Source organism: Lucilia sericata, unplaced genomic scaffold, assembly GCF_015586225.1.
Source record: "Lucilia sericata isolate MDLA Ls3-8-SP2 unplaced genomic scaffold, ASM1558622v1 Contig000698F_arrow, whole genome shotgun sequence".
Lineage (NCBI taxonomy): Eukaryota > Metazoa > Arthropoda > Insecta > Diptera > Calliphoridae > Lucilia > Lucilia sericata.
Genome location: NW_023994701.1, coordinates 110,341 through 132,176, shown reverse-complemented (window position 1 = coordinate 132,176; position 21,836 = coordinate 110,341). Strand labels below are relative to the sequence as shown.

The following is a 21,836-nucleotide window of genomic DNA, read 5'->3' as shown; positions in this document are numbered from 1 at the left end:
CTTAGTGTTGGTTTGTTGTTTTTGATTTTTTATCAATTTCAATTTCGTTGAGAGATAGCAGTACATACTAAAGTACTGATTACGTTCCTTTAATTTATAAACGATTTTGTTTTAGTATAAAGTTTAAATATACGTACATAGGGTTTTCGATACGGTATAATAATATAAAGTTTCAGATAAAGTAAATCGTTAGTTTGTTGGGTATTGAAAATGGGCAATATCTGTCTACCATTTTACTAACAAGTGGCTCCCCGGTATATGGAGTTAAAACAGCCTTAAATATGTTGTTTTTGCAGCGATCTTGATAAAATGTTGCATAATTTTAAAGTTCAAATAGCGGACATCGTACAATGTCTCTTTCAGATAATAACTTTAATATGTTAACATAAGTTTTATAAGAACTAAAATCTCTTTACCAATTTTCCAAAATAGCTTTTCATTTATTTCACCTCTAACTCTATTAAAAAGAACAGACAGTGGAACAAATATAGCAGACAGTATAAACAAATGTGCTACATGTGTAAATTGAAAAGTCAATATATATTGATAAAGTTGTTACAATACTTAGTAAGGTGTACGTACGAATGAGTCAGTGGATTGATAGTAATTATGTTTAACTTAATAGCTCAATATATACAGATACACATAATACATATTATGTACATATGTATGTACATACGTACATATGTAGTTAATAATTTCAATTTCTTGTATATATTTTTAATTAGTACAGCTTTTTCATTTCTAATGCACAGTGGTTTAGAAACGTATTTTTGGAAATCATTCGTTATCTCTAGAACTATTGGTTATATCGCAATAAAATTGCACATATTTGGAGCTGAGGGGTTTTCGAGTTGATTCACAGTAGGGTAGCCCCTCAAAGCTATATGGGCAATTTCGTGTCAAGTGACTTAAAAAATCAATTTGGGTGAAATTTGCATTAAGATTAGTACTATTGGATAGAAAAATTTTAAAAAAGTCTTTTTTTGGAAACACTGAAGAAATAGCTATCTAAACTCCTTTGGACAATTTTTGCTAGGACCAATGGGAAAATGTTATACTCATTTGAAAAATTGTCCAACTTTGACCCCTCTAACATCGGTATTTTTTGATCGATAGGCTTAAAATTTGTATCTAATAGTACTAACCTTGGTGCATATTTCATCCAAATCGATTTTTTGAGTTGGGTCACTTGATAGGAAATTGCTCATATGTAAAAAGGGGCCGTATTCTTTATTTTTTACGTATATCCGTAGTCTTTCACTATCACATGGTTAATAACATCACAGTGGGCATTTTTATCCAAAAAACGAATTTTTTGGAACATATTTTCACCGATTTAGGAATTTCGGTATTTGCAAATTGAAAATGAGAAAACTGATAATGATGTTATTTTAGAAAGATTTGGATCTATGTATAATATACATAGAACCATCATAAAACGAAACAAAGCTGGGTAAAATATTGAACTGAACATGAAAAATAGTGTTCAGTGGCATGTTACCTTAATGAAAGACCCCATCTTGGTGTTATTGCTATCAGTACCTCTAGTTTTCCGGGACTTTAAAACTGGGGATGATCAAATATATCCTCGGCCTTTACTTAGAATGATTTGACATGGGGTCGAACCAGAGAACCACATAATCTGGTACTACGGTAAGCGGTTGCACGCAGGGCCGATTTTGTGAATGTCGGTTAAAATACTGATGTACGGTAAAGTCTATATGTAATTCGGGATAAGTTCGGTGCTGTTGCCTAAGTCAATAGATCCCACACAGAGGAGCGACTGTGAGACTAAGCATTGGAAACGAGTTGATGTTAAGTATTTATGATACGGGATGAATGAAGGGGTATACCGAACTTACCCACCCGTACACCTAGTGTGAGTGTGTCGGATGTTGTTCTCTATAAGTATGTCTTATGAATGAGAAGTTAATCACAGTTTGAATTTTTCTTTCTTGTCCAGGTATGTTAAAGGTTTACTCTGTTCATACCGGATTTACCATATGTGTTGTCTGTGAGTAAGAACAAGTCCTCAGATTATTTGATGGATTCGTGTTTTGGTCTACCGAATACGATTCTAGGTGCTGTTCCCTACTCAACATATGCCATCTCATCTTCGTGGTTGTAAACGTAAATGATGTTTTTGCATCTCGGAAGTTAAGTAACGGAGTACACGGACCGGCAACAATGGGGCGGTGGTGGGTCGTGTAGACAGCTCACCCTGTGGTTGAAAAAGTACCACCGTGAAATAAGGTTAACACGGCAGTTGTTCACGTAAAGCACATCGACATCTTGTTATTCAACACCTCAGTTTCAACCATTTGAAATTTCGTTACGACATCTCACATAGTTCCAGAGATACCAAATTATGTTTTTTTTTTCAAAATAAAAGTTTCTAAACCACTGTGCAATGTTAATAAATGTTTATATTAACATATCTGCTGTAAGAAAATAAGTGGTTGGGTGTGAAATACCCAGCAAAAGCTTGCTAATGACTTTTAATTGTAACAACTTACTTATACATTACATGACTACTACATAAGTATTACATATTGTAGTCTAATATCTTAGTAATACAAATACTTTTTAATTCAATAATATAGGCCGACAAATTCTCGAAGGAGAAAGATATTAAGTCAGATGTTAAGCCTTTATTTTAAAGTTGATAGAATGAATTTAAAATAATTATGAAGTCAAAAGCCCTATTCGGGGGGTCCGGTTGTATGGGGGCTACGTGAATTAATGGACCCATTTCAACGAACAGCGTTCGTCCGTGGACCGACCAAAAGAGGCGTACGCCGACAAATTTCATCAAATTATCTAAAAATTGCGACCTTTAGAGTGCGCACATGGTTTACATGGACACACAGACGGACATACATAGCTTAATCTACTCAGAAAGTGATTCTGAATCGATTGATATACTTTAAGCTGGGTGTAGTACTAATATTTTTGGGTTTTACAAACATCAGCACAAACGCATAATACCCTCCCCATTATAGTGGTGTCGGGTCACATTTTCTTATATTTTATCTTTGCTCTTTGTTTACTATCGATTACAGCAGCTAAGTTTTAATATTTGTTTTTTGTCAAAAATATTAAGCGATTATAAATTAAATACTCGTATTTATGATAAGAAATAATAAGTGAAGAGAGCAGATAAAATTGAGAGTTTAAAAGCTTGTGGTGGATTTTAAAAAGAGGTGAGAATGTAGTATTTTATAGATAATATAAAAAACCCGTTAGTTAGATTAACATTTCAAATAAAAAAGCTTTTATATTAATTGATATAATTAACTTTTCGTTCACAGTATTGTTCAGTATCAAACTGTTTGAATATAATTCAGTTTTTTGAATATATAAAAATCATTTGGGACCATAAATTACTCTATTATATGATATTTCTACAAAATTTGGCTAAACGACTAATCGGTATATAAATAATAATTAATTTTTCATCATAGTCCGTAAAATTAAAGACCCCTCTTCTATAAAAGAAAGGAAATATATCTTTCATTGCATCCACATAGCGGGGATTTGTAAAAGCTTTCATGCGAAATTGTTCACCGATATCATCCGGACGAGAAAATGTATGAATACTGGCATCTTTATCACTGGGCAGCATGACAGCAGCCAAGTGATTAAAGCAGGCGAAAAATGCTAAACAAAAAGTAAAGTATTAATTATTAATAATTAATAGTTACTAATTAAATATTTAATGGACTTACCATAAAACGAATTCCTTTGATCAAACATATCCATTTGTAAATCCCTTAATTTGGGTAGAGACTTTTTGAAACTTAAAGCTTTTAAACATTCCACTAAACGTTCATGATAAATAGAAATAAAATGATCAAATTCTTTGATTCTTATATCTTTGGCAGAGGAAATTGTTATGAAAAATAAAAGATCTTCAGCCGGACTACCCCCATTTACAGATTTGAAAATCCAAAAATATTAAATCATTTAACAGCCCATTAGGTAAATATGAAAACATAATATTACTAGACCAAAAATCACCATGAGTTAGGACATTAAATTTGTTGGTTTTTTGTTGTAAAGTGCTTAGACAGCATTTCCAATATTGATCGAAAGTGGGCTAAAATAATATTTAAAAAAATTAAAAGGAAAATTTGATTCCTTAACTAAACTACTTACAAAATTCTCTAAATATTTATGCACATCTTCTAGACCCCATTGCAGCATGGCTTTCTTGTAAGCTCCCACTTTAGTAAGGAATACATTTTTTTGAAATTCTGCTCCAAACTCAGGATCTACAAAACCAATCTGAAAATCTTTTGGATAATCACCATTTTGTTCCTCATAAACTGCACTGGCTGCATGAAATTCAGCTAATCTTCTAAGTATTTGCTTCATATGCTGCATATCACAACCTTGTAAACGATCTAAATTTTTATAGTTCTTCTCACTTAAATCCTCAAAAACAAAATTAATACGTCCATTCTTTTTTTCGGTAAATAAACATTTCGGAGCAAATTGTATATGCCAACCTATAGCTGTATAAAGTTGTTCAAATGCCGGTAAATATTTATGATACATTTCCATTTCTTTGGGAAATAAGGCTAATTTATTGATAACTTCACCACCTTTATCATCGTCTAACATGGTTTTTAAAACATACGTTTTACGTTTGTAACTTCCATCTGAAAAGGTTTTTTGTAAAGTTAAGTTTTTGCAAGAAAATAATAAAAATATCTTAATACCTTTCATTTCTAAATCCATGCGCAACATAACCGAGGTAAAATTCTCTCCTGGCGGTATAGCAGCTGTAGGTGTGAACTCTTTTACCGCTACACATTCTGGTTCATCTTGGGTTAAAATATTTTTAAAATAATCGACACTAATCCATGATGGTATTATGATATTTTCATTTGGATTTAAAATTTGCGTTTTATTTTCCATTTTAAATGGAATCAAATTTTCTAAACTGTTGAACTATACTGATCTGCGAATAAAGTGAAACTAAATTCTACGAATATCTCATCAAACCACACACTAGAGTAGTTAAGAGCGTGAGCAAGCAAAAAAATATACAAATGAACATACATACATATATGTTTTGTTTTAATTAAAAAACAAGTAAGAATGCATAGTCGGGCATGACCGCCATATGATACCCTACACTAATGATCATGTTGAAAATGTGGATCAGTTTTTTAATAATAAAGCATTTAATTCCATTTTTACCTTAATTCAGAAATATTTTAACAATTTATTAATAAAAAAGAGATTTTCTAAAAAAAGGGGTTATATGGGTTTAATATGGGCCTACCCTTATACATATATTTTAGTAGAGGGATTTACGACTACATTAAAGTTATTTGTGCAGAATTTCACTGGGATATTAGTGTTTATAAGTGAATTTTGAACTTTAAGTCATTTTCTGAAGTGGACTTTGTACGGGGCTAAGGGTCAAACGAGTCCCGATCATTACGATTATTGGCAGTATCATTTAGACTTATATAAAACTAAGTTTTGCCAATTTTTGGAGAGATATTTATGAGCTCAAAAGCCCTATCCGGGGGTACGTTTGTATGGGGTCTAGGCAAAATAATGGGCCAATTTTAACCATTTTCATTAGACTACGCCTTTGGGTCAAAAGAAGAGTACGTGCAAAATTTCATCAAATTCTCTTGAAAATTGCTACACGTAGCGTGCGCACAAGGTTTACATGGACACAAAGACAGACAGACAGACAGACAGACGGACATAGCTAAATCGACTCAAAAAGTGATTCTGAGCCGATTAGTATACCTTAAGGTGGCTGCAGGGCCAATATGTGCTAAGAGTATGAGCTAAATTTCATCAAATTGTCTTGAAAATTGCGACCTGTAGCGTGCGCACAAGGTTTACATGGACCCACAGACGGACAGACAGACAGACGGACATAGCTAAATCGAACCAAAAAGTGATTCTGAGCCGATTAGGCCAATATTGTTTGGTGTTATAAACGTAAGCACAAACGCATAATACCCTCCCCACTATAGTGATGTAGAGTATAACAAATAGGAAATTAAAGGTGGTGGGCTTAGCCAACCATATTATACCCTACACCTGAGGAGAGTGACACTGTATAGGTAGTGATTCTTATGATTAATCACGCTTTTCTAAGGTTTATGTCAATTTATATTAAAACAACAAAATTTACATAACAAACTATTTAAATTTTGTAAGAATATCTAATATGAAATCTAGGTCCAATAATGTCGGTTGGACCAATATTGTTAAATCATCAGATTCCGAAAATACCCATGTCAAATTTATATATTTACCTATATTATATTCTGACAATATATACAAATATTACCTGAGTAAAAGATCAACATTTCAATATTTTACAAAAGAAAAGATTATTTCAATATATCTACCATTTCAACAAATTTCAAGGTATAATTTATCGTTTAAGTCGTTGTTTTGCTACTACTACTACCCACTTGGAAATACATATCAATCATTGTATACACATTATAAGTAATTACACAATTTAAAAGTTTTATTGTAAAACAAATTATTATTTAATTTTTAAAGTAATATTAAACGTTACTTAAATATTATTTAATTTCATTAAACTGCAACTGTAATATGTATAAAAATATTTTCATAAACCTTGAACTCTAAAATTGTTTTCAATTATAATATTTTTATAACCACCTTCCAAAAAGTTGAGGTTATATTGATTTTGTCATTCCTTTTGTAACACTTCAAAATATAGGTCGTAGACCTATAAAAGTTTTTATATTCTGGGTTCTGATTAAGTTCTAAGCCGATCTAGCTATGTCCGTTTGTCTGTTGAAAGTGCGATAGAGTTTTGCTGACATTTTCCATGGATCGGTTGATGTTCAGTATAGCTATGAAATTCGACATAAATAAGTTTCATACAAACTACAATCTCTCTAAGAAATTTTATGAGGATCGGTTCATAATTAACCCTACATCTATAGAGGTCCCCTTCAGAAACAGACATTTTCATATAGAATTTCATGAAGATAATAAATAAGATGTAATCTCATGACGATCGGTCCATAATTGACCATAGATCTCTATAAAGTCGTTTTCAGAATAAAAGAGTTATTTTTTGGATAATAACAAAAGTCTCGATTTATAAATATCAAGGTTTATACTATAAAGGTCAGCCTCCACCGAAATACTCTTTTTGCTTGATGATGAGTATTTAAGATTCGGCATAGCCGAATATATTTCTCTAACTTGTTTGTTAATAAATCTTATCTTTGAAGTGTTTTAAACATTTGTTTTTACTGTTAATTATTTATTAAAGTATATTATTATGCACTTTTAAAATAGCTTTTTGGAGTATGGTATTTATGATTTAAATATTTACCTTCTAGTAGTTATTCATGAAAAGTGTGCATAGTTTGTTTGTACCCGAAAAACACCATCAAAATAATAATCACTTCAAAATTACACTTTGCTTGCGTCCACGGCACACGACCTTAAAACAGATTTGTTTTAAAAGTTGAGAGAGTATTATGCGTTTGTACTGATGTTTGTAACGCATCAAAATATATGTTCTAAATCATCTTAAACTATAAAAATCGGCTCAGATCGGCACACTTTCTAAGTAACATCATGTCCACGAAAAACTTGGGCGTAATATTTAGAAATATGCAAATCGTAAACATTTATCCATAAAAATCTGCGAAATAGGTTCAGAATATAACTCGTTATGATAATTTCAGAATTTTTTCTTAATCTTAGCAATATTTTGTTATGGCTCATATGTAGCTTCAAAACATTGATAACTCGCATTAGATTCTCCAGTTTATAAGTATCCAAAAAAGGCCCAGGTACTAAAAATATGAAAACCAATTAAAAACTAAAAGTTATCTTTCCCGGATATTTGATAAATAACAAGTTAATCTTAAATACCCTCTACCTGTAACCTATTTTAATTGACAACCCATCTAAATAATTTTATATATTTAATCAATTCTGAAAGTTTAAATTTTGCTTCCATGATGAGGGTGCTATCATTTAGATATCATTAGCAGTTGCTTTATACATCTATGGAGCTAACTTTGATCAAGTCTATAACTAACGAAGAAATACATCTAGGCCTCTATCGGGCCTGTTGTGCGCTCCTTAACCAGTGTCTCAGGTGGGAATCGAACCCACCACCTCCTGTCTACCAGACAAGAACACCAACCACAAACCTACCGGAAGACACAAAAAATACACATGTTTATTTGTATAGCCATATCTCTTTTTGTCACTGATATATGTGTGTATAAGTAATTTTCGGAAGTGGACCGGAGACTAGACAAATTATAGGCCTATACAGAAAAAAATTTGCGTGTGATTTGTATATTTTTTGTATATTTATGCGGAATTTAAGTCCGATATCTTTGTTTATGCGATTTTCGGAAGTGAATCTTATATCGGAGCTATGACCAATTATGAACCGATTAATAAATATTTCTCAGAGTGGTTTATATCTCTTTTAAGCATATTCATTATGAATTTTATACCTATATCTTCATTCAGTAAAGAAATATATCCGTTTACGTGGTTATCAGAAGTGGGCTTTATATGCGAGCTATATCCAATTATGGACCGATGCGGAAAAAATTTGGTAGAATCATATATGTATACACAAAACATATTTATTCTAATATCTTTATTTCTTAATTAGTTATGTGTAATTAAGTGATTTCCACTTCCGAACCTTATATGGGGAGCTATAACCAATTATAGACCAATACAGATCTATGTTGGTAATATAATTTCTGTTCACAGAGTTGTGGGGATTTCGATAATTTTGAAGAAGTTATTAACGATATATCCATTTCCGAGAATATGTACCTTTGTATTGGAGCTATGCGAAATTTGGAGCGATTGTTTTGATTTTTAACATAATTGATCCCTGGAAGAAAAAATAATGTGTTTGGCAATTCATCGAATTGTCTTCAGTAGTTTTTGAGAAAACTACTCGAGAATTAAGAAAAAGAATTAAAAAAAAACGTGAATGAAAAGAAAGATATTGGAGACTGGTCATAGATGAATATTAGTTTCGGGATATCAAAATTTATATAGATAACTGTATGTTTCTATGAGCTTCATGTTTATTTATCAATCCGATTTTTGAATTCTTTATTTATACACTTTTAAAAGTTTAAATAAATATATTTTACATATTCCCGTAAAAGATATTATATACAAGTTATGTTTAAATAATTTAATATATATGTATAGATTTATAATTTGTACATTTGCTAATAAATTATGAAAAAAAAAATTAAATATTTTAATACTTTTTCGACGTTATATCAAAAATACCCTTATTATCTAAAAATGGATAAAATTGCAGCATAGCTTTTACATAAATGGGATTAGTGAAACACTTAAAACGGAATGCATCGCCCTCAGGACCAGGTTTCATAAAATTATCCATATTAGCGTCTTTATCGGAAGGAAATAAAATAGCTGGGGTTATGGTATTAGCAGTAAATACAGCTGTGGAAAGAATTTTTTCAGTTATAAATAATATTAAAATTTTGATTAAAAAGTAGAACTCACCCCAATAACCGTATTTCAACATATTAATATGAAGTTCTTTTAGTGAAGGAATTTTTTTTGAATACTTAAGCTTTTTAAGACATTTTACCAAATGTGTATGATATATTTGTATGAAATGATCAAATTCTTTAATTTTTATATCCAAACTGACAGAGGTGGAAATCATATACCACAGATCTTGAACCGGTGAACCCCATTTACATATTTGAAAATCAACAAATAAAGATTCTTTCACATCTTCATCATGGACAAACATAATATTATTGGACCAACAATCGCCATGATTAAGCACATTAAATTCATCTGGTTTTACTGTATTTATGAATAAATTTTCATCAAAGTATTCATCCAATGTAGGTGTTCGCTCAATATATCTTTCTACATTTTCCAAACCCCATTCTAGTAAAGCTTTCTTGAACAATTCGGAACGTGGTTTATATAATTCAGCAAACATGGGACGATTTGCTTCGGTAAAGAAACTAGCGTTGTATATGGTTTCATAAGGTCCATTTAATTCCTCATAAACAGCCGAAGCTGCATGAAATTCAGCCAATTTATGTAGAACAATTTTCATATGATCCATATCGAAACCTTTTAAACGATCAATATTACCGAAATCTTTACGTTTTAAGTCCTCCATTACTAGAGTTATCTTTTCAGGTGTTTCATCAAAATGTATACACTTCGGTCCCAGTTTAACTTGCATACCTGCTTGTTTATAGAGTTCTTCAAATTTGGGTATATAATTGGCATACATTTGTTTCTCTTTGGGAAAGAGATTTGCGGCTGCTACAAAAGCTGCACCACTACTACTAGCATCCAAAACAGTTTTTAAAATATATGAAACTTCTTGAGAACTGCCATCTGTAAATGAGAAATAAAATCCATACAAAAAATGTTAAGCTGAAATTATTTGCTATATTTACCTTTTAATTCTACATCAATTATAACACGAACCATTATCGATGTATAATTTTCGCCCGGTGCTGTAGCAGCAATAGGTGTGAACTTTGTAATGCATTTAAAATCGGTTACATCTTTCTCCAAGATAGGCACAAAATAATCCTCATTTATCCATTTTGGTATATTAAGATACTCATTGGGATTAACAATCTTTCCTGCGCTCGTGTTTGGTGACATTTTTAATTAAATTTAATCTAAATTAAGAAAAATTATATAATTGATTAAAAATTATATACAGTAGTATTTAAATAGATTAAATAATTTTAATTACAATTCCATTCACATATTGTACGTGTATCTGTTTTCAGCTTGTTAACAATTCTAAAGAAATATTTTTATATTTGAAAAAAAAAAAATGATTTATGAATATTCAGTACGGAACAGCTACAAATGATTTGTTTGTTTTAACAAATATGGATGAATAGAAAAATTTTGCGACAAAAAATACAAACGAAATTAAAATAAACTCAAATGTGTTTCTGAATAGTAATTATATGAATTATAATTAGATTTTGTAGTTTTGCAAAAATATGTTTATAAATCGGGCTTGTTCAATCAGTTTGAAACAAGTGCGTAGATTGTTAATGATGTATATAATTACTAATAATTATTCTTCTTTGTAATTTTACATTTTATAATCATAATTATTTACAGATTAAAAAGATAATAAACCCAGCAAAAACTTACATTGAAAAGTAATGAGTTTAGAAGCAAAACAAGTAGGAAAGTATAGTCGGGCATGACCGACTATATAATATCCTACACCATGAGTATATTTTCAAAATTATTTAAACTTTTATGTGGAAATTTATTTACCTTAATTCCGATGTATTAAAGCAATTTATCGTTGAAAAACTAAATTTCTAAAAGTGGCATTATATGGGAGTTAGGAACAAATATGGAAAGAGGGATGTATTTTTATATAAAGGTTATTTATGCTGAAATTACGTTTTCGTAATTTTTTAGAGGGTGCTTTGTATGGGGGCTAGGGTCAAACGACGGCAGATCATTTATGGCTATGTAAAACTTAGTTGTGCCAATCTTTGGGGAGATAGTAGTTTATTTGACGTAGTTATGAGTTAAAAACCTTTAATCGGAAGGTCAAGTTGTTTGGGGGCTAGGTGAAATAATGGACCGATTTCATCAACCATTTTCAACAGATATCGTCCTTGTGGTCCAAATTTTATCAAAATATCTTGAAATATATAGTTAGTTAGTTAGTTAGTTAGTTAGTTAGCTAGTTAGTTAGTTAGTTAGTTAGTCAGTTAGTCAGTTAGTCAGTTAGTTAGTTAGTTAGTTAGTTAGTTAGTTAGTTAGTTAGTTAGTTAGTTAGTAGTTAGTTAGTTAGTTAGTTAGTTAGTTAGTAGTTAGTTAGTTAGTTAGTTAGTTAGTAGTTAGTTAGTTAGTTAGTTAGTAGTTAGTTAGTTAGTAGTTAGTTAGTTAGTTAAGTTAGTTAGTTAGTAGTTAGTAGTTAGTTAGTTAGTTAGTTAGTTAGTTAGTAGTTAGTTAGTTAGTTAGTTAGTTAGTTAGTTAGTTAGTTAGTTAGTTAGTAGTTAGTTAGTTAGTTAGTTAGTTAGTTAGTTAGTTAGTTAGTTAGTTAGTTAGTTAGTTAGTTAGTTAGTTAGTTAGTAGTTAGTTAGTTAGTTAGTAGTTAGTTAGTTAGTTAGTTAGTTAGTAGTTAGTTAGTAGTTAGTTAGTTAGTTAGTTAGTTAGTTAGTTAGTTAGTTAGTTAGTTAGTTAGAGTTAGTTAGTTAGTTAGTAGTTAGTTAGTAGTAGTTAGTTAGTTAGTTAGTAGTTAGTTAGTTAGTTAGTCAGTCAGAGTTAGTTAGTTAGTAGTTAGTTAGTTAGTTAGTTAGTAGTTAGTTAGTTAGTGTTAGTTAGTTAGTTAGTTAGTTAGTTAGTTAGTTAGTTAGTTAGTTAGTTAGTTAGTAGTTAGTTAGTAGTAGTTAGTTAGTTAGTTAGTTAGTTAGTTAGTTAGTTAGTTAGTAGTAGTTAGTTAGTTAGTTAGTTAGTTAGTTAGTAGTTAGTTAGTTAGTTAGTTAGTTAGTTAGTTAGTTAGTTAGTTAGTTAGTTAGTTAGTAGTTAGTTAGTAGTTAGTTAGTTAGTTAGTAGTTAGTTAGTAGTTAGTTAGTTAGTTAGTTAGTTAGTAGTTAGTTAGTTAGTTAGTAGTTAGTTAGTTAGTTAGTTAGTTAGTTAGTTAGTAGTTAGTTAGTTAGTTAGTTAGTTAGTTAGTTAGTTAGTTAGTTAGTTAGTTAGTTAGTTAGTTAGTAGTTAGTTAGTTAGTAGTTAGTTAGTTAGTTAGTTAGTAGTTAGTTAGTTAGTTAGTAGTTAGTTAGTTAGTTAGTTAGTTAGTTAGTTAGTTAGTTAGTTAGTAGTTAGTTAGTTAGTTAGTTAGTTAGTTAGTTAGTTAGTAGTTAGTGTTAGTTAGTTAGTTAGTAGTTAGTAGTTAGTTAGTTAGTTAGTTAGTTAGTTAGTTAGTAGTTAGTTAGTTAGTTAGTTAGTTAGTTAGTTAGTTAAGTTAGTTAGTTAGTTAGTTAGTTTAGTAGTTAGTTAGTTAGTTAGTTAGTAGTTAGTTAGTTAGTTAGTAGTTAGTTAGTTATAGACTACTAAACGGCCAATTTTCTTGTAATTTCCACAGCCGTATTTCTGTATGTATGGAATAGGTAATAGGCTACTTTCTATTTTTAAATTTCAAGTGGGCGAGGAGCCACGCCCATATTAAGAAAATATTAAATCCGTATATTTGAGATAATATAACAGTTAGAGTCCTCAAATTTTGTCGGAGCCACTTTAGTGTCAATATGATTATTTAGGACAAAAAGTTAAATTCAAAAATTCTGGAAAACTATTGTAGTTAGAATCTTCAAAATCGTTAAGTGGGTTTTTTATTTATGATGCTTTTAAGGTAGCAAAGCACTCTGGGTATAGCTAGTATTAAAATAATAAAAACTATTTCCTTTTCCAAAGGGCCATAGTTCCCTACCAGCGATTTAAAATCCAGATCTGTATTTATAAGCAAAAAATTGCGAAAATTTTGACACCTATATTTAGGTTTCAGTTATATGATGTAGTCGGATATACTTTCTTATTTGTTTGATGGTATATTTTAATTACTATTTAAATTATTTTATCATTAACGCCAAGTTCAGTATTCATTATAATTACACAATTTCCGGTTGTTTTACTTATATAATATGCGACTTTAATAACCCCCTATGTTGATTTTTCAATAGAACTTAAAACAGGTATTTTAACATCAATAAAGGCATTAATCTCGAGTGTTTTTATCTCATACCTTTAATTATAAACTTCGCTAATTACTTTTAAATTACTTTATTACAATGTAAGATTAAAACCTTTAACCCATTTTCTTTATTTCAGGTTATATTATATATATAATTACCCAGGCTAACAAATGTTTAATCCAGAGAACAAAGTATACTTTTCTACAGAATTGAACTCCGCTGTATCCGATTCTTAAATATAGGAAACAAAAATGGGGAGTTTTTAATTTTTAGCATACGAGATCTCGAAACCTTCTGAGACCAGATTCGAATTCACATCAATTATTTAGAAATTTATACTTTGGTATCTCGGTTTCGACTTTTTGTGTTGGCCTGTGTTATTTAAAACGCAAGTATATCTTAACTATAAACGATAAATAAAAGTTGAGATAATGGGGCTATATATTACCAGTTGGGGTTATGCAATTAAATTCACTTTACGAAACAAAAACTTTTTTTTTGACAAAAACTGAATGTTAATTTTAAATTATTATTGATATTAACGTTTTGAAATACTTTTAAATTTTATTGTAAATTTTGTCACATTTATTCTAATATGTAGATTTATTGTATAAACTTCAGTTCATACTTGTTTTTTAACAATTAGTAAAAATTTGCATAAAATTTCAATACAAACAATGATAGAAAACAGAATTAATTATTGAAATATTTGTTCTTTCAATAAAATTTATTTACTCACATCACAGTTTGTTTCTTAAAAAAAAAATAAAAAAAATTCACTGTTTAATAAAAACTAGAAGAAACTTGTCAATTCTTCAAGATGCTCGTAAAATTTAAAACAAACAATGGAAAATAATAAAAAACTTTTTTTAATTCTAGCAGTTGAATAGCGAGCAAAATTATCGTGTTGTCGCGTGTCCGAATCTTATAGATATGAACAATGTAGCTGAAAATTTCAAATTCATACGAGTACGAACTAAACTAGATATTAGGAGAGAGTTACTTACTAGTGACTTAATGAACTAATAAAGCAACAACAATGTATAAAATACAATAAAAAGGTACAACAACAATAGTGCAAATAGTGGAAAAAAACATGTTGTGGTAGGGCGGATATAGCGGTAATCAAACAAAATCATTATATAGTCAAACATTAATCAAAGATTTGTTTTCAATGAGTGTGTGTTCGTCTGAGTTACGATTGGATGTTCATATAATAGTTTTTTTAAGCTCCCATCAAATAAATTTTGAATATCATTGCAAAATTGATCAGCGACACCAAACAAGTATTCTAAATCGGTATTGTCCGACTATATGATTCCCTACACCAGTTGGAGTAAAATAAAAATGTTATTTATTTTTAACAATAAAGTATTTATGTTGAATTTATGTTAGTGGAATGATTTTTTGAGAAACGATTTGTATGAGGCCTAGCGATCGATCATAGAAAAACGAGGAGGGATTTATGTTTATATAAAAGTTATTTATGTCGGATATTATCGTGTTTATAAGTGCATTATGGACGTTAACATTTAGGTCTAATTATGCTGATGTAGATCCGAAACTATTTAAATTCATGAAAGTGACTTTGCTTTCAGAAATCGGCATTCTCTGGTGTAGAGATTTAGATAGTTATGGAACTTATTTAAGTCGAATTTCATTGCTTTAGAGAAGCACTACGACCTTTATTGTTACTGTAATTCAGAAGCAACTGAAGAGGACCTTATATAGGTGTTTTTCGGGATATTTAAAGATACGAATAAACTTTAATGTCTAACGACAGCGACAATAAAAAGTCTTATTGTGTACTACTTTGAGCCAACAATGAACAAAACTTAATGTGAATTTTGATCAGCATAATGAAATTTATACTTTCACATATGTACATTAGGTTGTCCCGTGCATAATTTTTATGTAAGAATGTCTCTCAAGCGTTACGAAAAAAATATAGTTAGGCCCTCAGTTCCCTACCAGCGATTGAAAATCTTGATCTCAATGCAATATGTTCAAAATAATTTTCTGCAATCTTTTCGAAATGGTTCTCAAAAATTCCGTAATTTTTAGCATATCGGGGGAAAAATTATAAAATGTTTTGTTAAATTATATCTGGTCCGAAAGAGGCATACAAATTTCTATATAATCCAAAAATTATGGCTATTTTCACACCTATTTCGACAAAAAAACCATTCCAACAAAATAAAAATAATTTTGTGGACCAGGAGATTATTAAAAAGACTGTTCCTCGGGACACTCTAATCATATTAAATTTTCAGCGTTTATGCAATAAACTTGTTATTGACATTGAGTTTAATTGAAAAGAATTATATTTTGTAGAATTTATATTTTAATTAATGTGTTGGTCCAATTATTAATAAATTTTTATTAATCATATATGTATGAGTATTCACACAAAACTATTAAATATGTAAGAGAATACATATTTTAAATTAATTTAGATGGTGGGAACTAAATTAATTTTAGTTGTGTTAGGTGGCTCTATACAAGGACTTAGTAGGTCTTAGAAGTTTAATGGGGGCTTGTATTAATTATGGACCGGCATGTACAGTGTTTAAAATATTGTATAATATCATCCGAAAAGTATAATTATGTTTGTGTTAATTCGAACGATTTATTTACAATAACCATATTTTCTTCAAGAGGTGTTATATAAGGGATAGAGTGAGATGGAGAGATGGAGCGATTCTCAAATCATTTTAGTGTAAATGTTTTGTTTCCTATAAAACTTATTTTTCTCGCATATTTTTAAGCCTATTATGAGTTTTGAAATCATTTTCGGAAGGGAACAACAGGATCACTTATGGACCGATCCACATAACATTTGGTAGAGAGAATTTAGTTCCGATAATAATAGCTTATGTCTAATTTCGATGCTATATTGAAATTACTAAAGCAGTTATATGCATTAAAGTTATTTTGTTTATGGGTCCTTATATGAATAATAGGGTCAATTATGGTCCAATGTCTGCAATACATTACAATATTATGGTTGCGTAAAATTGATTTTTGCAAATTTTAATCATAATTGCTGTATATATACTTATTTATGGCTCTTAAAACTGTATTTGGAGGGGCCACTGGTAGGGGGGCTAGGTGAAATCGTGAACCGAAGTCATAATACTAAAACAACAAACAGTCAGACGGACGGACGGAAAGACAGACGGATAAACAGACAGGCAAGACTAGATACTTTTTGACAAATATATCGACAAAATCAATATAGTACCCATTTTGTAATGGAGGTTATACAGATATTCTGATTTCAAAAAAATAATTCATATAAGCTTAAATATTTTTTTTCAGTGTAGATATAAAAAACGAGTATGTTTTAAAAATTTGCATTTTTCTTATTATGACAAAACCTGAACTTTGATCATGACACGCCATTCAGTTTTTGAACAGACAGTTAAAATATATACATACGTATGTATGTATGTGTACATATAGTAGTATCTAGTTTACGCGATAAAATTTGAAGCAAAATTTTTGTTTACTTACTTTTTGACAATATATAAATTCTTTTATCTATAATATCTTAAAATTTTTAATCAATTTCCAAATGAAAAAGTTAAGAATTTTAATAACTTTTTATAAATCATAATAATCATCATGAAAAATACATTGAATAACTTTTTTTTAAATAATATAAAAAAATCATGCTGTAATGTTAGCAACAAAAGCTGTTTTACTATATTTAGTCATTAGAGTGTTAAGTTAATTAATTAACAATTAAAACGTATCTCAAATATTTATAAACAGGTTTTTTTTAACTTTTGTCAAAATAAATTTACTTAAATTTTGCTTAGTCATCATAACATTTTTACATTCGATATAATACACATTTTAATATACTCTCTGAAATTGTGTTTTTATTAGGGGTATAACTTTTATAAATTTTTTTCATTGGATAATTTGTGGATTCCATCAGTTTCTAACAGTTTTTCATAAAGTTAGTTTTGTTAAAGAAGTAGCATTTTAAGTGATGACATTGCATGCAAGTACTTACACGCTCGCTTACAAATAGGTAGTTAAATAAGTACTTACCACGATCGTTTGCTAATAAGCTAAGGAAGTTGTTTTATTAAAAAATAAACGAAGAGTCCACAAATGTATGAGTTTTAACACGGTATTCTTTCTGTATGAAAATTTACTTGGGACAAAGTGAAGTCATAGACTGATTTCGCTTATTTTTATTGTTTTGAATGTCAATTTTTTGATAGAGTTATAAAGGAAATTATCATGTTACTAAAAATAAACAAATTAACATTTTACAATCACAGTAATTTTAATACGAAACAACAAAGTAATAGTTATAATGGCAAAGAAACAAAATATTAATTTAAAATCAATTATAAACAAATTATTTCCAGTCGAGCAAACCGCGGTTATCCAACCATGGTAAAATTTCCGACATGGCTTGAACATACTTATGATTACTAAACATTGCTGTCTTCATTTTCGACTCATCATGTATATAATTTTCTAAATTGGCCTGATCGGTCTTTTCCAAAATGACAACAGGCAAGACTTTCGAAACAACCATGTAAGCTGTAATATATAAAACAAACAAATTTCAGCACAACAAGTTACTTTTAAAGATATAATTAAACTTACCCGCCAAACCATTTTTCATTAAGGCAATATGAATATTTTTCAATTTCGGCAGGGGACGATGATATTGTAAAAGTTTTAAATTCTCCACCAAACGTTCATAATAGAAACGTATCATGTAGTCGAACTGTGTAAGTTTTATATCCTTTTTGGCAGATGATAATATAAAATAATATAGATCGTTGGCTGGAGAACCATATTTGCCCACTTGAAAGTCCACCAATAAGGTATTTTTTATTTTACCGAATGCATCGTATTGGAACATTATGTTATTTGACCAACAATCACCATGATTTAAAACATTAAATTCACGAGGATTTACCTTTTGATCTTCCAACAAGCGATCAACCAAAAAATCATCACTGTCAGCCTGTGGATTAATAAATAAAATGGTTTTTATAAAAGTCTATGTATCCATCCATCCATCCATCCATCCATCCATCTATCTATCTATCTATCTATCTATCTATCTATCTATCTATCTATCTATCTATCTATCTATCTATCTATCTATCTATCTATCTATCTATCTATCTATCTATCTATCTATCTATCTATCTATCTATCTTCTATCTATCTATCTATCTATCTATCTATCTATCTATCTATCTATCTATCTATCTATCTATCTATCTATCTATCTATCTATCTATCTATCTATCTATCTATCTATCTATCTATCTATCTATCTATCTATCTATCTATCTATCTATCTATCTATCTATCTATCTATCTATCTATCTATCTATCTATCTATCTATCTATCTATCTATCTATCTATCTATCTATCTATCTATCTATCTATCTATCTATCTATCTATCTATCTATCTATCTATCTATCTATCTATCTATCTATCTATCTATCTATCTATCTATCTATCTATCTATCTATCTATCTATCTATCTATCTATCTATCTATCTATCTATCTATCTATCTATCTATCTATCTATCTATCTATCTATCTATCTATCTATCTATCTATCTATCTATCTATCTATCTATCTATCTACTATCTATCTATCTATCTATCTATCTATCTATCTATCTATCTATCTATCTATCTATCTATCTATCTATCTATCTATCTATCTATCTATCTATCTATCTATCTATCTATCTATCTATCTATCTATCTATCTATCTATCTATCTATCTATCTATCTATCTATCTATCTATCTATCTATCTATCTATCTATCTATCTATCTATCTATCTATCTATCTATCTATCTATCTATCTATCTATCTATCTATCTATCTATCTATCTATCTATCTATCTATCTATCTATCTATCTATCTATTATCTATCTATCTATCTATCTATCTATCTATCTATCTATCTATCTATCTATCTATCTATCTATCTATCTATCTATCTATCTATCTATCTATCTATCTAATCTATCTATCTATCTATCTATCTATCTATCTATCTATCTATCTATCTATCTATCTATCTATCTATCTATCTATCTATCTATCTACTATCTATCTATCTATCTATCTATCTATCTATCTATCTATCTATCTATCTATCTATCTATCTATCTATCTATCTATCTATCTATCTATCTATCTATCTATCTATCTATCTATCTATCTATCTATCTATCTATCTATCTATCTATCTATCTATCTATCTATCTATCTATCTATCTATCTATCTATCTTTATGGTACAATAAAGTATTTGTAAACATTCTTACCAATTTCTCATAATATTGCTGACAATTTTTCCATTTCTTTAGCTGACTCAAAAATGCTCCCGAAGCATTAAACTCCTTTAATAATGCCTTATTTTTCTCATTAAATATGCCCACTGTAAAATCTTCACCAAACATTCCATAATGTTCAACATAACAAGCTGAAGCAGCATGAAATTCAGCCATTTTAATTAAAACCTCCTTAACATGATCCATATCAAGACCGTCCAAACGATTGGCATTTTTAAATTGCTTTACATGAAGATCTTCTAATAAAACATAATCGACACCTATATCACGATCAAATGTATAAGACTTTGGGGCAAATTGAACAGATTTGCCAGCTTCTTTATAGAGTTGTTCGAATTTTGGTATAATTTTATGATAAATTTCCTCTTCCTTGGGAAAAAGTCTCAGCATGTTAAGAATTCTAGCCATCATTTCATTAGCATGTTGGGTCTTTAGAACAAATGAAGCCGTTTTAGTACTGCCATCTTATTTAAAGAGAAATTATTAATTCGGGTTGTAATTATTTCATGTTTTCTATACTTACCCTCCATTTCCACTTCAGCCTTAATGCGCATCATTAGTGATGAATAATTTTCACCTTCTTTCGAACCATTTTCGGTTTTAATTTCCAAAATATTTTTGTACTCTCCTATTTGCTGCCTGATTGCCTTTTCCAATGTTACATTGTCCAACCATTGGGGCAGTTCCTTGTCAGCTGCAATACCGTTTTGCTGTGGTGCCATATTGTTCGATGACTAATAAGAGAAATTTAGTTTTGTTATTACTATTTGTATTATATTTTGGTTTAGAATTGTTATATCAATAAATCGTATATAAATATAATGTTCAAACAATTTTATGATAATCTTATCTAATGCATTGAGTGAGTGCTCCATCAAATGTTTTTGAATTATTTTTCTATTTTTTGGGTTTGAAAACAGGAATACACTAGGCAACAGTTGTTGAAAATAATCATGACAATTTTATTTCTTCAAATCAAAACTTAATCTCGACAAGAGAATGTAAAATTTCATTTAAATTGGACAGTTTAGATTGGACTAACGGTTTATTATGTGCCATTTTTCATAATCAATGCAGATTTGTATAGAGTTAGTTTTATCTGTGATATACATACATACACATGTAAACCTGAAGTATGTATTTTAAAACGTAATTCTCGAAAATCTCCGTCCCTGGACCAGAAAGGAAAATGGAACGCTTGATATTTGTACTTTCCACAAATACTTTCCGGCACAAATGTGGGGTCCTGAATGAGTAACTATAAGAAGGGAACTGTTTTGACACTTTTTTTTATACCTAACATCAAAAAAAGTATTGTCATAGCGTTAGTAACACATCGAAATATTGGTCATAGATCTACAAAGTAATTTATATTCTGGGTCTCTCTAAGTCGATTTAGCCATGTCTGTCCGACTTTATGTGTGTCTGTCTGTCTGTCTTTCAGCTGAAAGCACTATAGAGTCCGAACGAAAAGATCTAAAGGGTTGAAATTCTAAAAATATTCCTTATAGGTACGTTTTGTTTGCTCCACGTTTTCGGATACAAGTGGCACATCCATATAATGCTCCTTCAGAAAAATACTTAAACGTTCATTACTCACAATATGCGTATAGTGATGATGAATTAAAATCGCTGTTCAAATTTTTATGAGGATTGGTATATAATTGATCCTAACCGCTAATATAAGGTCCGATTCAGTAAATTAC

The 21,836-nt window shown here is 29.7% G+C and overlaps 3 protein-coding genes across 4 annotated transcripts; all 3 read right to left on the bottom strand.

The window, feature by feature from the left end:
- Window positions 1-3,249: 3,249 nt before the first annotated feature.
- Window positions 3,250-4,977, bottom strand: LOC119607513. The gene is given in 5 exon segments (XM_037961457.1): window positions 3,250-3,663; window positions 3,732-3,930; window positions 3,932-4,102; window positions 4,162-4,667; window positions 4,728-4,977. Coding segments are annotated over 5 exon segments (1,344 nt in total). The 5' UTR covers window positions 4,927-4,977; the 3' UTR covers window positions 3,250-3,394.
- A 4,130-nt stretch (window positions 4,978-9,107) lies between these two features.
- LOC119607500 lies at window positions 9,108-14,706 on the bottom strand. 2 transcript variants are annotated; one of them, XM_037961443.1, is made up of 4 exons: window positions 14,506-14,706; window positions 10,485-10,715; window positions 9,559-10,422; window positions 9,108-9,495 (listed from the first exon to the last, which is right to left on the bottom strand). In XM_037961443.1, the coding sequence occupies exons 2-4, from the start codon at window positions 10,696-10,698 to the stop codon at window positions 9,287-9,289; spliced, it is 1,287 nt and encodes a 428-aa protein (XP_037817371.1). In that variant the 5' UTR covers window positions 10,699-10,715; window positions 14,506-14,706; the 3' UTR covers window positions 9,108-9,286. The 2 variants fall into 2 exon arrangements, with proteins under 2 accessions (XP_037817371.1, XP_037817372.1); XM_037961444.1 differs by lacking the exon at window positions 14,506-14,706 and adding an exon at window positions 10,793-10,973 and having other exon boundaries at window positions 9,212-9,495.
- A 3,248-nt stretch (window positions 14,707-17,954) lies between these two features.
- Window positions 17,955-20,912, bottom strand: LOC119607509. The gene is made up of 4 exons (XM_037961453.1): window positions 20,654-20,912; window positions 20,104-20,594; window positions 18,399-18,765; window positions 17,955-18,332 (listed from the first exon to the last, which is right to left on the bottom strand). The coding sequence occupies exons 1-4, from the start codon at window positions 20,850-20,852 to the stop codon at window positions 18,145-18,147; spliced, it is 1,245 nt and encodes a 414-aa protein (XP_037817381.1). The 5' UTR covers window positions 20,853-20,912; the 3' UTR covers window positions 17,955-18,144.
- Window positions 20,913-21,836: the final 924 nt, after the last annotated feature.